Here is a 12546-nt window from a genome sequence, read left to right on the forward strand (position 1 = left end):
TACTGGAAACCAGAGTGATGCCTTTCTTTGCTGTACATGCTGAGACTTCCTGAGATTAGACAATTTAATGAATAATTACGTAAAACTCACATGTCAAGAACTACTTCACTGAACAAGTCCTACTTCACTGCCTTCTCGCTGCTTCAAGGAAGGCAAACAGGGCACCAAGGAAATCCCACAGGAGGGTGGGATCCATGATCATGCTACAGGTCCATAGCTGAGAAGGCAGAGCTAAGGGCAAGCCAGGAAAACAGTCTGCAAATTGAAGCCTGGATCAAAGATCTGTGTGGCCAGGTACAGTTGTTTTTGAACTGGGCATTGGCACTCCTCCAGCATAGTTCAGGCAAGGACCAAAGCCTCGACTGTGGTCTTAAAGGGAGCTCCCAGATGGGGCTGGTCAGGGACATTAAAGCTCATTAGTGCTCTCCGGGCCTTGATACTTCCCATGGTTAATTTTTGTGCCCTTGATTATCATAATTTTATTTAGTCTATCAGCATGATGCATCAGCTACTTAAAGCTAGGGAGCCCCTGGTGGTCTAGAGGTTAAGGACACGGCGCTGTCACCGCCGAGGCCTGGGTTCGATTCCCGGTCGGGGCCACTCCCCGGGCAGATGGAGCTCGTTAGCCCTGTAAGGCAATCCATCTACGTCCTGAGGACCTCGCTGCCACCGTCCAAGCTCGCTTGGCCCCGGCAGATGAACCTCAGGATTAAAGGGTGGGCTCAGTTCCGCGTGCACTGTGTCTCACCTAAAAAATCCAATGAGCAGGCTGGAAGGTGGAAAGACCTTCCCTGGTTCTTCATTCGTGAAGACTGGCCATTACTTTATTACTTAAAGCTAGGTTTGATCCCTACTTGTAAGAAAAAATGAAGCTATGGTAAGTTCATAGGTTACAGATCCCCTGATGAAACCAGACCAGAGCTTTATATAAGATGATGTTGTGTGATACCTTGGAAATGAGCAGGACTACTGACAGCGGGGCTGCACAACTGATCACTGGCATCACTGGGACTTGGGTGGCTCATAACAGGGGGACTGGGAAGTTTTCTCAGAGTTAGTGCCCTGAAATTCAGCAGTTCCTGAAGGTGATTTGAATACATCTTTAGACTGAGCTCAGAATCAGAGTTATGTTACAGCATGGATAATATTCCCCATCCAGGCGTGAATTAGAACCAAAACTCTAATTCCAATATGAGAGATGAAAGAGAGGACACTAAAAATATATCTCAGCATTACAGTCAGTTTTCCTCTTTTACAGTATTAATGCATCTCTGGAATGACTAGAAAATGAAATTTATGTTTTTCATCTCTATCTGTCCTGGGGACATTCATGGGACATGCAAAGCTTTGAATCAGATTTCTTTATTAAAACAAAACAATAAGTAAAGACAACTTATCACTGCACTTGTCATTTCCTTGGGGCATTATTCTGGGAAGTGACTCTCAGATTCCTTTGAAGAGATTATATGGAGGGTCAATACCTGGCTAAAGCAAATTCTTTCTTGCTTTGCATGCTTTGTGAATTTTTTAATGTTAAAAATGGCTTCATGTTAAAAAGCTGGCTTTGATCTCTGATGATTACAGAATCAGTTTCTAATGGAAAGCTAAAAGTCATGAGACTCAGGGTTTTTTGGAGTCAGTCTCTACAAACACGAAAGAACAGAACAACTCATTCTTTCCCTTTATTTTCCAGTTTCTATTTCTAACTCTTTAATACCAGAGTGGGAGGAACATTTATGACACACCAAAGAGGCAACTGGTGGTGTGAATTTTCTGTACTACAGGAATGCACCAACATGGGCTTATACAAGAGCTGAGCTCTCAGTGTTCCCTGCTGGAAAAGCTTCCCCTTATTAACAACCACACATTTGTCTTTGAGAGGAGAAATAGCTCTGGAGAAAAATGGGGTCTAAAACATTATAGCCACCAGCATCAAGATAAACTTAACCTTGTATTCTGTGTAAAATTGTCCCTTCACATGCTCTGATGTACTCAAGGGTACAGTCCCACAGCAGTATATGCTGATTGATGTCTGGATTGCAGTTGTCTGACCCTTTCCAACAGCTCTCTAGACATGTGGCTAGCATGGAAACTTGAGTCCGGGTTTGCTAAGGCAAACCAGGAAGTTGTGTAGGTTTTTGAGTTTGGATGGGGGTTTGGGGATTTTTTTATTTTTATTTTTTTTTCAATTAGTTATTTTTGTTACCAGAACATCTCTCTGAATTGTTTCGTGTGAACCATGATCACTAGTCAGGCACAAAAGAGGTGATGAGAAAGCATGGAGAGGAGGGTAAAGAGAGAAAGGGTGACACCTCACCTGTCCTGACCTGAGGTCTCTAGAACTGATGGAAAATCATATCCTAAATAGATGGTGATGCATAGCAGTAGATGGCTGGGGGAGGGTCCAAAGAGCAATATCTCTATTTGTTGGTCTTCATGGAAGAGGAGTAAGACTTTACCTGTAGGCTCAAGTTGGTTCTATTTTGCTGTAAGGACATTTTTTCACATTTTCTGATTTCTTAGCACACACAGATACCTTAGCAAGAATGAGTAATGGAAAGAGGGGTTTACTGCATAGAGGTTTTTGCAAGCCAAATTCATACATAGATGGTGATGCTTCCAATATCTCTGTAATCTGTTTTACCAGTGGTTTTCTGTGATTCTTCCAGAAGTCTGAAATGAAACAGAAGGTGTTTTCCCTTTCCAGGAAAATTAATTTATCAGCACTGAATTAAACAGTGAGTCCAAGAAGAATATTAATTTTATGCAGAAGAAACCTAGTTAGGGGAGATGGGTATTTAAGGCAACTTCTTTTGCAGCTAAATACTGGTAAATCTGGTAAATCTCCATGGTCAGGATGTGATGGGGTCCTTATTCTGTGTGTCTTGCTCTATTTCCCACCCATTTGACATTACTGGTTTCATTATTTGTAAAAGCCCTGTGGGATGATTGGCTCTGCAATACTTTTAAGCTCTTGGGGCACACTCAAGATAAAGACAAATCCTGGTGCCCTCTTTTTGTGCCAAAGCCTGCATGAACCACAGAGCCCATCATACATTCTCAAAGATGTAGTAGTTCTTGACAATCTCATCCTAAGCAAAGAAGGTGAAAAGTAAGTTTTTTGTGTTGCTGGGAAACTAAGTATTCCAGCCTATTTCAGGTATCTGAAGAGGGACACAGGTGAGTCAAAGGAAACTCTGAGAGCGAATGGAATTAAACTTTGCTCTGAGTATGAGAAAATTAGTTTTGAAAATTTGTGTATTGCAGCTGAAATTGGAACATGATCCTTGGGTTGCAACACATCTTCAGGGAGAACATCTTTAAAGATTTGCTAAAAGTGCTTCATATTTTGATATAGCACATCCATAATTCATGTAATTTAATCAGGTTTCTGAAAGTGAGTCAGATGATGATTCAATTATTTTCAGCACAAACAGCCTCTGAAGTGTCATCATCAGAATTATCAACAGAAGTGCTCATAAACTGATGCCACTGTTTTCCCACATTTCTTGGAAGTGATATGGCAGTTGGAAGCTGTAATACCTTCAGCCATGGCTATGATTGTAGCCTGGGTCTCTGTCATACTGTGAATCTATTGAAATCCACTCCTGATGTTGACATGCCTTTTAATCGAAGGGAGCGCAGACTAGTAGATGTGTATTGTGAGGATGTTTTTGTATAAAGACGTCTGAGAAAAACTTCAAAGATGGGAATGCTGGTAGCAGTGAAGGAAACTCAATTATTCATATTGTATTATGACTTAAAAGAAATTCAGTCTTTCCCAAAGTAGAACATGAGGAAAGTGAAAAAAGAGGGGGGAAAAGGACCTTTGTGATATAATCTGTCAAATTCACAGCTGGGAAGATGTGAAAGGATTGTGGGCTCCAAGTGAGTAAAATAAGAGACCTTTCAGAAAGTACAAGTAGCCTTAAAATCACCTTAAACACTATTTAAACTAGCCTGTAAAAGAAACTAGGTTACTACAATGTGTGAAAATTTTTTTCTATGTTCTTTAGCCTACATAGACATTTAAGCAAAATTCTTAAACTATTTTTACCAGTTGTTGGACATGTGGCTACCAGAATTGCTCATTCACCCAATTCTAAAATACCGACTATGTGTACAAAGAATTTTGGAGGGGCACAGAACAGAGTAGTCTTGAATTAATGCACCGTGAGGTGTCCTGTGACTGTTTCATGTCTTCTGACAGTTTGGAGTATGTTTGTTTTGTTAGCAAGTTAATAAGAAAACAAAAGTGGACAAAACCTTTCAGGTATGTTTGACCTAAGCTCTATGAAACAGAAATATGTGATGCCATGTAATAAGGGGAGAGAGAGCAGTTTGGTGTTTGGGGGAATGTCAGAGATGCTGTACATACTTAGTATGGTCCTAATCTGCCACTGGTACCATTGTGGGCACTTGTCAAAGGCAGGGCTGGACTTTCAGCGGTGGTGAACTTATGATTGCAGATCACATGGAGCTCTGAAGCTGTTTCATGTGATCTGATGTCCCCAAACGGAGCTTTAAATGATATTTTAATAAGTTCACAGGCAGGAGGAGAGACTAGATCACCAAAAGTGTCCTCAGCTTTGTAGCAGAATGGGGAAGATCTTCACTCACAGCCATGTCCCAGGCAATCCACCAGCACTGACCTAAGAAGTTGCTCTTTTCTTCCATTTCAGGGACTCAGATTTTATCGGGCACTTCCTACTACCAGAGCATCCCTGATAGTGGTCAAATGCAGATTTGGGGTTTGAACTGCTAGAAAATTCTGTTTAGTTTCTAAGTTGCAGGTTGGCCGCTCCCAACTTAAATATTAGCAATTCATTAGTAAGGTCAAGAACAACTTGCAAACCAGTCTCTTCGGTGCCCGAATTGCAATCCTTGCCTACTAATTAGTTGTAACAAACAACATAAATATACATGAGGTATCTGATTTTAAGTATGAGAACTCCAACCCAGTGAACAGTAAAAGGGGAGGATAGTGATGTATGCACAGCCAGTAGCTGTGAGACAAAGCCACAAGTATCTGAGCCACAGCACTGCTGGAAAAATCTTTGAGAAAGCATCATCTCTGGAGCACAGCATGACCTGGATTATACATCCTCAGCAGATCTCTCAGCTCAAATGTAATTAACAAACCACCAGTTCCCACCGGCCTTGCCTTCCATACCTGAGAATATTCAAAGCTTTTACATAGAAGGCAAGAGGGAGGGAAAATCTATACAGCAGGGCAGGTATGATATGAAGGGCACTCTCATAAGCTCATTGCCATGCTTATTTACTTTTTAACTGTTTTTTTTTTCCAGATCCTCCCATTATTCTATGGGCAGTCGAGCTTTTTCCCATGACAGTATTTTTATACCTGATGGGAGAACAGAGAGTGAACAGGCCATCCAAGCAATGTCACAGGAGAACGTTTTAGGAAAAGTCAAAACTCTTCAGGTAAGAAATTATAAGTGGGAAAAATGTTGTGGAAATGTTGTGGAAAAGGGTCTCTAGAATGTGTTATATGTGCATAAAGATGGATTGCTCTTCCAATGGCCTTGGGGAAATTTCTCAGCCACATTAAATTGTCTGGAGAAAAAAAGTGTAATTCAGATAATCTGCAGAAGTTCTAGGTTGTGGTCTTGAAATTTATAGCAGTGATGCTGCAAACATTTCTGAAGAAATATCCATGTCTTATGGAACTCATTTGAATTGAACTCATGGTTTTGGTGTGTCCTGATCTGTATACCTGATGTGGTATTGAGAGAAAAGATGAGAGTGGTGTTGGTGACAGGGAATGCCATGTAGAGTGTGAAATTTTTTGTAAAGCTCATTTCACTATACATTTATATTTGTTACATTTCTTTTTCTCTTTTTTCTCGCTGTCCTTTCAATGGCTCTCATGAAAGATGGATTTGTTTATCTCTCCAAAGCATAAACAACACATTTGGGCATAGCTTCTAAACAGCTTTACATGACCTGTTTTCCCTCCTTTTCCAGAGCTCTCTCCCATTAGTGCTCTAAATAATTTTTTGCCTTACTTGTACTTCTGTAAGATTCCCAGCTCTGTACCTTTCTAGATCTTGAAAGAACTGTCCTTCAGAAGCACATTGCACTTTATTGCTCAGGATGCTGACATGCCCTGTCAAAATGTTGATAAATTTTTAATGCTGTGCAAGTGCTGTTACTCTGTAGCTGACAAATAAAACACCATTGATTTCTTTTACCTCCAAAGTCTAGCCGTGGTCCATCTTTTCTGGTGAGTGAGAGATCACGCACAGTAGAGAGCTCCGACCTTCAGGATTAAATTGTTCCTGCTTCCTGCTGGTGCTGTCAGCAGGGAAGGCACCTGAACAGCACTGGCTGTGCTGACTGCGGATGAACTCTGAAGTAGAAACCACTCTAGGGCAGCTCCAATTCCTCTGTGCTGGTTTTTCAGCTTAAATTTCTGTGGGTGAGATAGATTCAGTGCATGCTACTTTCCAGTCTGGAAACCATTGCGTTTAAAATGGCTTCTGACTCTGGGCAAAGACAGGAGGTATTTGGGCCTGTTTCGCAGTGTCCTTTTGATGCAAAACCGAAAAAAACCCCACTCAACTTCTTCAAGGAGCAGTGCCCTCCCTATCTGTTGGATTTGTTGTCTTGGTTTCCATATGCTAGCTTTTCTATGAATAACTTTTTACTTTTAGGAGTGGCTTTTCTGATTTCAAAACCAAAATTCCCAGTGAAAATGATTGCCTTCACTAAACTGAGAGATCCTATAAAAGGTATAGTTATTGCAGTTGCTAACAAACATCTTCACTAAGCACATGGTAAATCAAGAAAATTGAAGCAAAATAGTCCCCTTCAAAAGTCACAAAATAAATAGCCAGTGATATGCTCTTGCTCACGTGAACTTTGCATAAGCCTTTTTTTGTTGTGGTTACTTGTATGTGTTTTAAGGGGAAGTATTGTTTCAGCTACTTGATGTCAAATATGTTCTTGCCTTTTTATTTAAAATTGAAGGATGGTAGTTCATTTTTGTCATTTTAGTATAGATGGAACCCAACCTGTAACATACCCGATTCATTTTTCCACTCTACTGATGATGGTGAGAGCAACTCATTCATTCAGAAAGGAAATGCATAATAAATTGTAAATGACGCTTTTAACTGTTTGCATGTTTGCACAGAAGTTATATATTTATCTGAATTTCCATGGATTTTTTTCATAGACCCATGGAAAGGCTCCCTGTAACAAGCCTAGGGACCACCTTTTATATCTGTAAAAATTGATGCGCAACATGTAACTGTCCCAATTTCCCTTACCACGATTTCTGCAACTGATCCCCGAGTTTTAGGACAAAATCATGCTAAAATCCCATTGCACGATTTTAGGTTGTCCTTAGAGTTGAGTCCCAGGTCTGATGAGTTAGTTTGACTATTGCTCCTGTCTGAAAGTTTTATGCATTCTATACCCCATCCTTTTTTCCTGCTGTAGTGTACTATGAGAGAACATTTACTGTGTGATTTTCTAGTCACAGAAAACACTGATACTCAGTCTCCTGTTATCAGAAGCTTGTTGGAGACCCTTTCTGCAAGCTCACTCCAACTGGGGACATCTGTATTTCTTGAACTGGTAGAATAAGAGGAGACAGTCATCTCTTCTGGAGAGTACTCCACTCCTTAAAATCAGTTCTGAGGCCAGTTCCCAGTCCCAAGTCATTGCTTTGCCACCGGCATTACTGTGGTTTTGCCCAGGCTTGTATGTCACAGCGGAAGCACTGCTCTTCCAGTTTCCATTCACCAGTAAGATGCTCTTCAGCAAAGAATTGTTGCCAGGATTCAGTGCCCCCTGCTGACTTTGGATTTGCTGCATTCAAACAGAGATCAAAAGCTTGGCAAATTTTAACCCTTTTCAGGATTTTTTTTTTGTATGGTACAGTAAACATTCCTAGAAAACTTATATCTGTTTATTGAAAAGTCACCATGCTTACAAGCCTAACAGACAGCATGAAGAAAAGGGTTTTGAAGTCAGAATAGTGATGCAAGCCATTTAATATTGATGGGGCTGGATCTCATTCTGGGGACTGCCAAAGCGTTTCTCCCTTCTCGCCTTGCCTTTCTGCTGATTTTGGAGTGCTGATGAACCCACAAAAAATGTTGTGTAATGGTGCAAACTCTGTAGTAGTCTGGGCATCTGGCCAGCATGTGTACTGTTTCAACTTCTTATTGTGGGAATTCTCTCTTTATGATTACGTGTGCAAGGTAAAGTAGTTCTTTCTAGAATTGCCCTCATTTGTTTTTATTGATTTGCAGATTGATAGTATTCATCTTATCATGCTTTCCGTAAATAGATTTGTTCATGTTCAAAGGTTTTAGTGTGTGCTAGAAGTCAGGCTGAGTAAAGCCTGGCCTCTTGTTAAACTCCAATAGCCTTTGTGTATCCTGAAGTTATTTCAAGTTGGCTCAAGCCATCTGCTGTTGTAAAAGAAGTCTTTTCCTTGTCCTTTGGATCTGCTGAGATTTATCATTACCTAGCTTGTAAGATCCAGTGTAGAAAGCCAGCCTGAACCTGCTTGCACAAAGAGGTGGTACCCAGGCACTGGCACCCTTAATGCTGAACTCTTTTACTTTCTGGGGATCTGTTGCTCTACTTCTCAGACATGATTGTGAACAAGACACCAGGAATGTTTAAAATATAAATCTGTCAGTGTGTCAGAAAAAAAATTAACTCTGGGAAGTTGTTTTTACATCCTTGCCTTTCATAGGTTAATGTTGTTTTTTTTTTTTTCTTCCATCGAAATGTCTTAGAACTACTTCCTCATATTTTGTAGCTGTGTCTCTTCTTCCTACCAGTGATATTTGCCAGAAATGGTCAACAAATGAACAGAGTTTTTGTTTCAGACTCACAAAAACTGCAGCAAGTAAAACAAAAGCTTGTTGAGAACATTAGTATCCTGAAGTGTCTAAGCCATTCTGTCCCTTTTGTTGTGACAATACTGGGGTGTGGCACCTCTGCTGCCTCTAGAGGCGGCTTATTCTCTGTCTCTTGCCTTCGCTGAAAGTATTTTGGGTCATCTGTCATCTGTGAGGCTGCAGCAGTCAGCTGCAGGAAATATTAAAGGTTGATTATGACATGTGGCTTATGGCATTTAGGAACTACAGGGTTACATCCTTTCTGTTTCATGTGGCCATGAGGCTTAAAACAAACAAACCCTCTGCTCTGTAAATTTATAAAACACCCATTCATTACACAAATATTGATTATGATAAAACCACTTCTTGGTCAAATACTAAAGGACCACTTTTAAAATTCACATTTCCCTGGCTCTCTGACGATGAATGCCACTGATATTTTTTTCCTGTCAGACCTAATGGCTGTTCACTTTTGGATTCCATTTCTTTTAGTCATTTGCATATCTTAACTAATGATCAAGCCAGTGCTTCCCCTACTGTGTATAGAACATCTGTATTCTACCAGCGATTCCTATTGTTGCTTCTGTTTGATGTAGAACAGATCTCAACAAGGCTTCAAAGTCATTTGCAGAACCTCAGAGCTATTATCTTTTAACTTGATGCTCTGCATTTTTCAGAACTGAGAGTGAATTTTCCCTGCATGATTGCATAACTTTGTATTTCTTACAATTAATTTCTTTGTTGCTAGTATTTTCTAGTGCCACTGCAGCTAATTGTTTTCCTCATATTTGAAAATTGATTTTACTTTATAAACTGAATTTATATTTTCTTTTTCTTAATCATTCTAGCATTTCTTGGGCAGACTCTCTTTTACCTATAATCATAGTAAGCCCTGAAAATGAAGCTCTTCTATTTTCTTCCTTGCATCTGCCTTGCTTGAGGAGAGACTCTGGTGACAAATGCCACTGATGCAGTTCCTTCAGGCTTCTGCAGAAAGTCTTGCTCTTTACACATGAGTCTCTCTAAGTGTTCTACTGCCACTGTATACCAAAATCTAAATTTGTGTCTGAACTTGCTGCAAATACACATCTCTAAAAATCCATTTACGATATGCTTCTTCACCATTCTTCTCTTTTAGACTTTCCCCAAAATTGTCTTCAAGTGTAATGCCTGAAACAATGCCTCACCAGCCATGGAGAGTGAAACAGTTCCCTGTATCTTATATCCAAAACATCCAATACTTCTTATTTTCCTCATTTCCAATAGGTTTCCATATTAATTTACACCTAGATTACTTTCTAAAGGCCCCAGCTATACCAATACAACTTGTTGCATGACACTTACCAGTTTATTCTCTCTTTGATTAAAAAAAAGCTTATGTGGTGTGTTTCATTTGGTTAGATATGCTACAGTTTTTCCTGTTTGGATTAAGAAGTGAACTCACTTCCAAAGAAAGAATAATTAGGTGAACAGTTCTCTCAGCCTAGAAAAGAAATGAATGATTAGAATATGACAGAGATGTATGAAATCATGAGTAGAATTGATAAAGTGAATAGTGGACAATCATTCAGTCTTTCACAGCATGAGAACAGATGTGCATCAGTTGAGACTGGTTACACTTCCAAAACAAAACAAATATTTCTTTAACCAAAGTTGGACTGTAGAACTCAGTGTCATACCACACTACTACTTGGGAAATACAGGTTCAAAGAGCAGTGAAAGAAATTCATAAAAGAAAAGTTCCCAACTGGCTATTGATTCCAAAAGTCCTCAGATGCCACAAATCATTGGAACTTTTACGAGGAACATCTCAGTTCTGATCTTATTTATTCCCAAGGCATTTTGATTTCTGAGTCATTCTGAGAGACTGTACAAGACCAAGTGGAATTTCAACAGTGTGGCTCTTCTTAAGACAAATATTGATTAAGTCATTAATTTTCAATTATATATAACTAGAAAACTTAATTTAATTTTCTTTACATTTAGGCATTGCAAACGGATATGAAAAATAGGTATTTGAGCTGAAGACAAAATATGACAAGCTTTTCTTGTAAGACTTGTTCAAATGAAATCAGCTGAAATAGTACACTCTGTTTTAATGGTTTTTAACTGAACAGAGTAAGCAGCTCAGGGGATCCAGTTTTGGATTTACTCCAGGCACAAAGCCATAAAATAATGTGGTCTCAGGGGCCTGAATCCAACACGCCTGCAAGCAGGCATGTACACAGAAGAGGAGCCAAATGGGAGTGAAAGAGGAGATATACAGCCTGATCTGGGCTCTCTGCCGGTTAATATGGAAAGCTTGTTCTGTGGCATTTCCTATGCAAATGCAAAGAGTCTTTTGAAAGTCTGAGCTTTTTTATTTGCTGCAGGTGCCAGACAACACAGAGCAATTTAACTTAGGAGCTTTGTTTCTGAAGTAATTAATGATAAACTGGTGTTAGTTAAATAGTATCACATTTTTTTTTATCACATTTTTATCACAAATTATTTTGCAGGAAATATAAGTGGACCTTTGTCATGGTCCAGTTACTGAGGAAGATTTAAAAAATCAGATGAGTGCAAACTTTTTTTTTTTTCCCCCTGAATTCCTAATATTTATTTGCCTGTATTAGATGTGCAGACGCCCCTCACCTCACACTGAATAGCACCACACTGATAGCCAGGTTGGATGTGAATACACAAACTCTGATAGAAAAAAAACATTGTGGATGAGGTAAACCTGACCTGGATCTCATCCTAAAGCTGCACTGTGTGTGGTTTCGCCAGTCGCTGCTTCAATGGTATCAACGTCCTGTGTGGTAGCCGTGCTGTTTTGGTGCTGAGAAAAGTCCTGTGGAAATGCTTGTCCATTGACTGCTAGCTGAGGGACTGAGAATGTCCACGGGAGTTGATAAGGCTGGAAGTGAGAGGTGCAGGCCTAAAAGGTTTCTCTCTTTCCTTCTGCTTATAAATCTGCTTAATGACAGATAGATTTCAGAGCGGGATGGTGATTTCTGGTTGTTAAACTACAAGCCTTCTTGCACAAACCAAAAGAGGCCAGGGTCGTTTGACTGAGCCCAGGTATGCATCTGTGGAGATTTCCAAAAGGTTATTGAGACGTGTGACTGTGCAACAGTAGAAGAACAAAATGTCATGCCTGCAACTTCTGGTAACTGACATTGCAAATAATCCTGCTTAGGTGACCATCATCCACACACTGTCAGCATAGGGAATTCTCAAGTACAGAGGATTTATAGTTTTGTGTTCAGAAATACATGTCTAAGTGAAACGTTTGAGAAATTTAAAGCAGATGGTCCTTTTCAGGGATTATGGCCTCTTGCAGCTTAAACTGATGTATCTCTTCATCTCTGGGTTAGACTATCCATTTGTGTTCTTCCAAGTAAAATTTGTGGGGTTTCTTTTCTCTTTTCTCTTTTCTCTTTTCTCTTTTCTTTTCTCTTTTCTCTTTTTTCTCTTTTCTCTTCTTTTCTTTTCTTTTCTTTTCTTTTCTTTTCTTTTCTTTTCTTTTCTTTTCTTTTCTTTTCTTTTCTTTTCTTTTCTTTTCTTTTCTTTTCTTTTCTTTTCTTTTCTTTTCTTTTCTTTTCTTTTCTTTTCTTTTCTTTTCTTTTCTTTTCTTTTCTTTTCTTTTCTTTTCTTTTCTTTTCTTTTCTTTTTTTTT

The 12546-nt window shown here is 39.5% G+C and overlaps 1 protein-coding gene across 1 annotated transcript in view; it reads left to right on the forward strand.

The window, feature by feature from the left end:
• The window catches only part of KIAA1211 (KIAA1211 ortholog), a 55018-nt gene that overhangs the window by 21643 nt on the left and 20829 nt on the right, over positions 1 to 12546 (forward strand). The window contains exon 3 of the mRNA XM_027885541.1: positions 5310 to 5445. Within this exon, the coding sequence (XP_027741342.1) occupies positions 5310 to 5445 (136 nt within the window). The remainder of the gene's footprint in view (positions 1 to 5309; positions 5446 to 12546) is intronic.

The sequence above is a fragment of the Empidonax traillii genome, unplaced genomic scaffold (assembly GCF_003031625.1).
Source record: "Empidonax traillii isolate 1590-97213 ecotype Southwest subspecies unplaced genomic scaffold, ASM303162v1 scaffold167:size2001844, whole genome shotgun sequence".
Classification (NCBI taxonomy): Eukaryota; Metazoa; Chordata; class Aves; order Passeriformes; family Tyrannidae; genus Empidonax; species Empidonax traillii.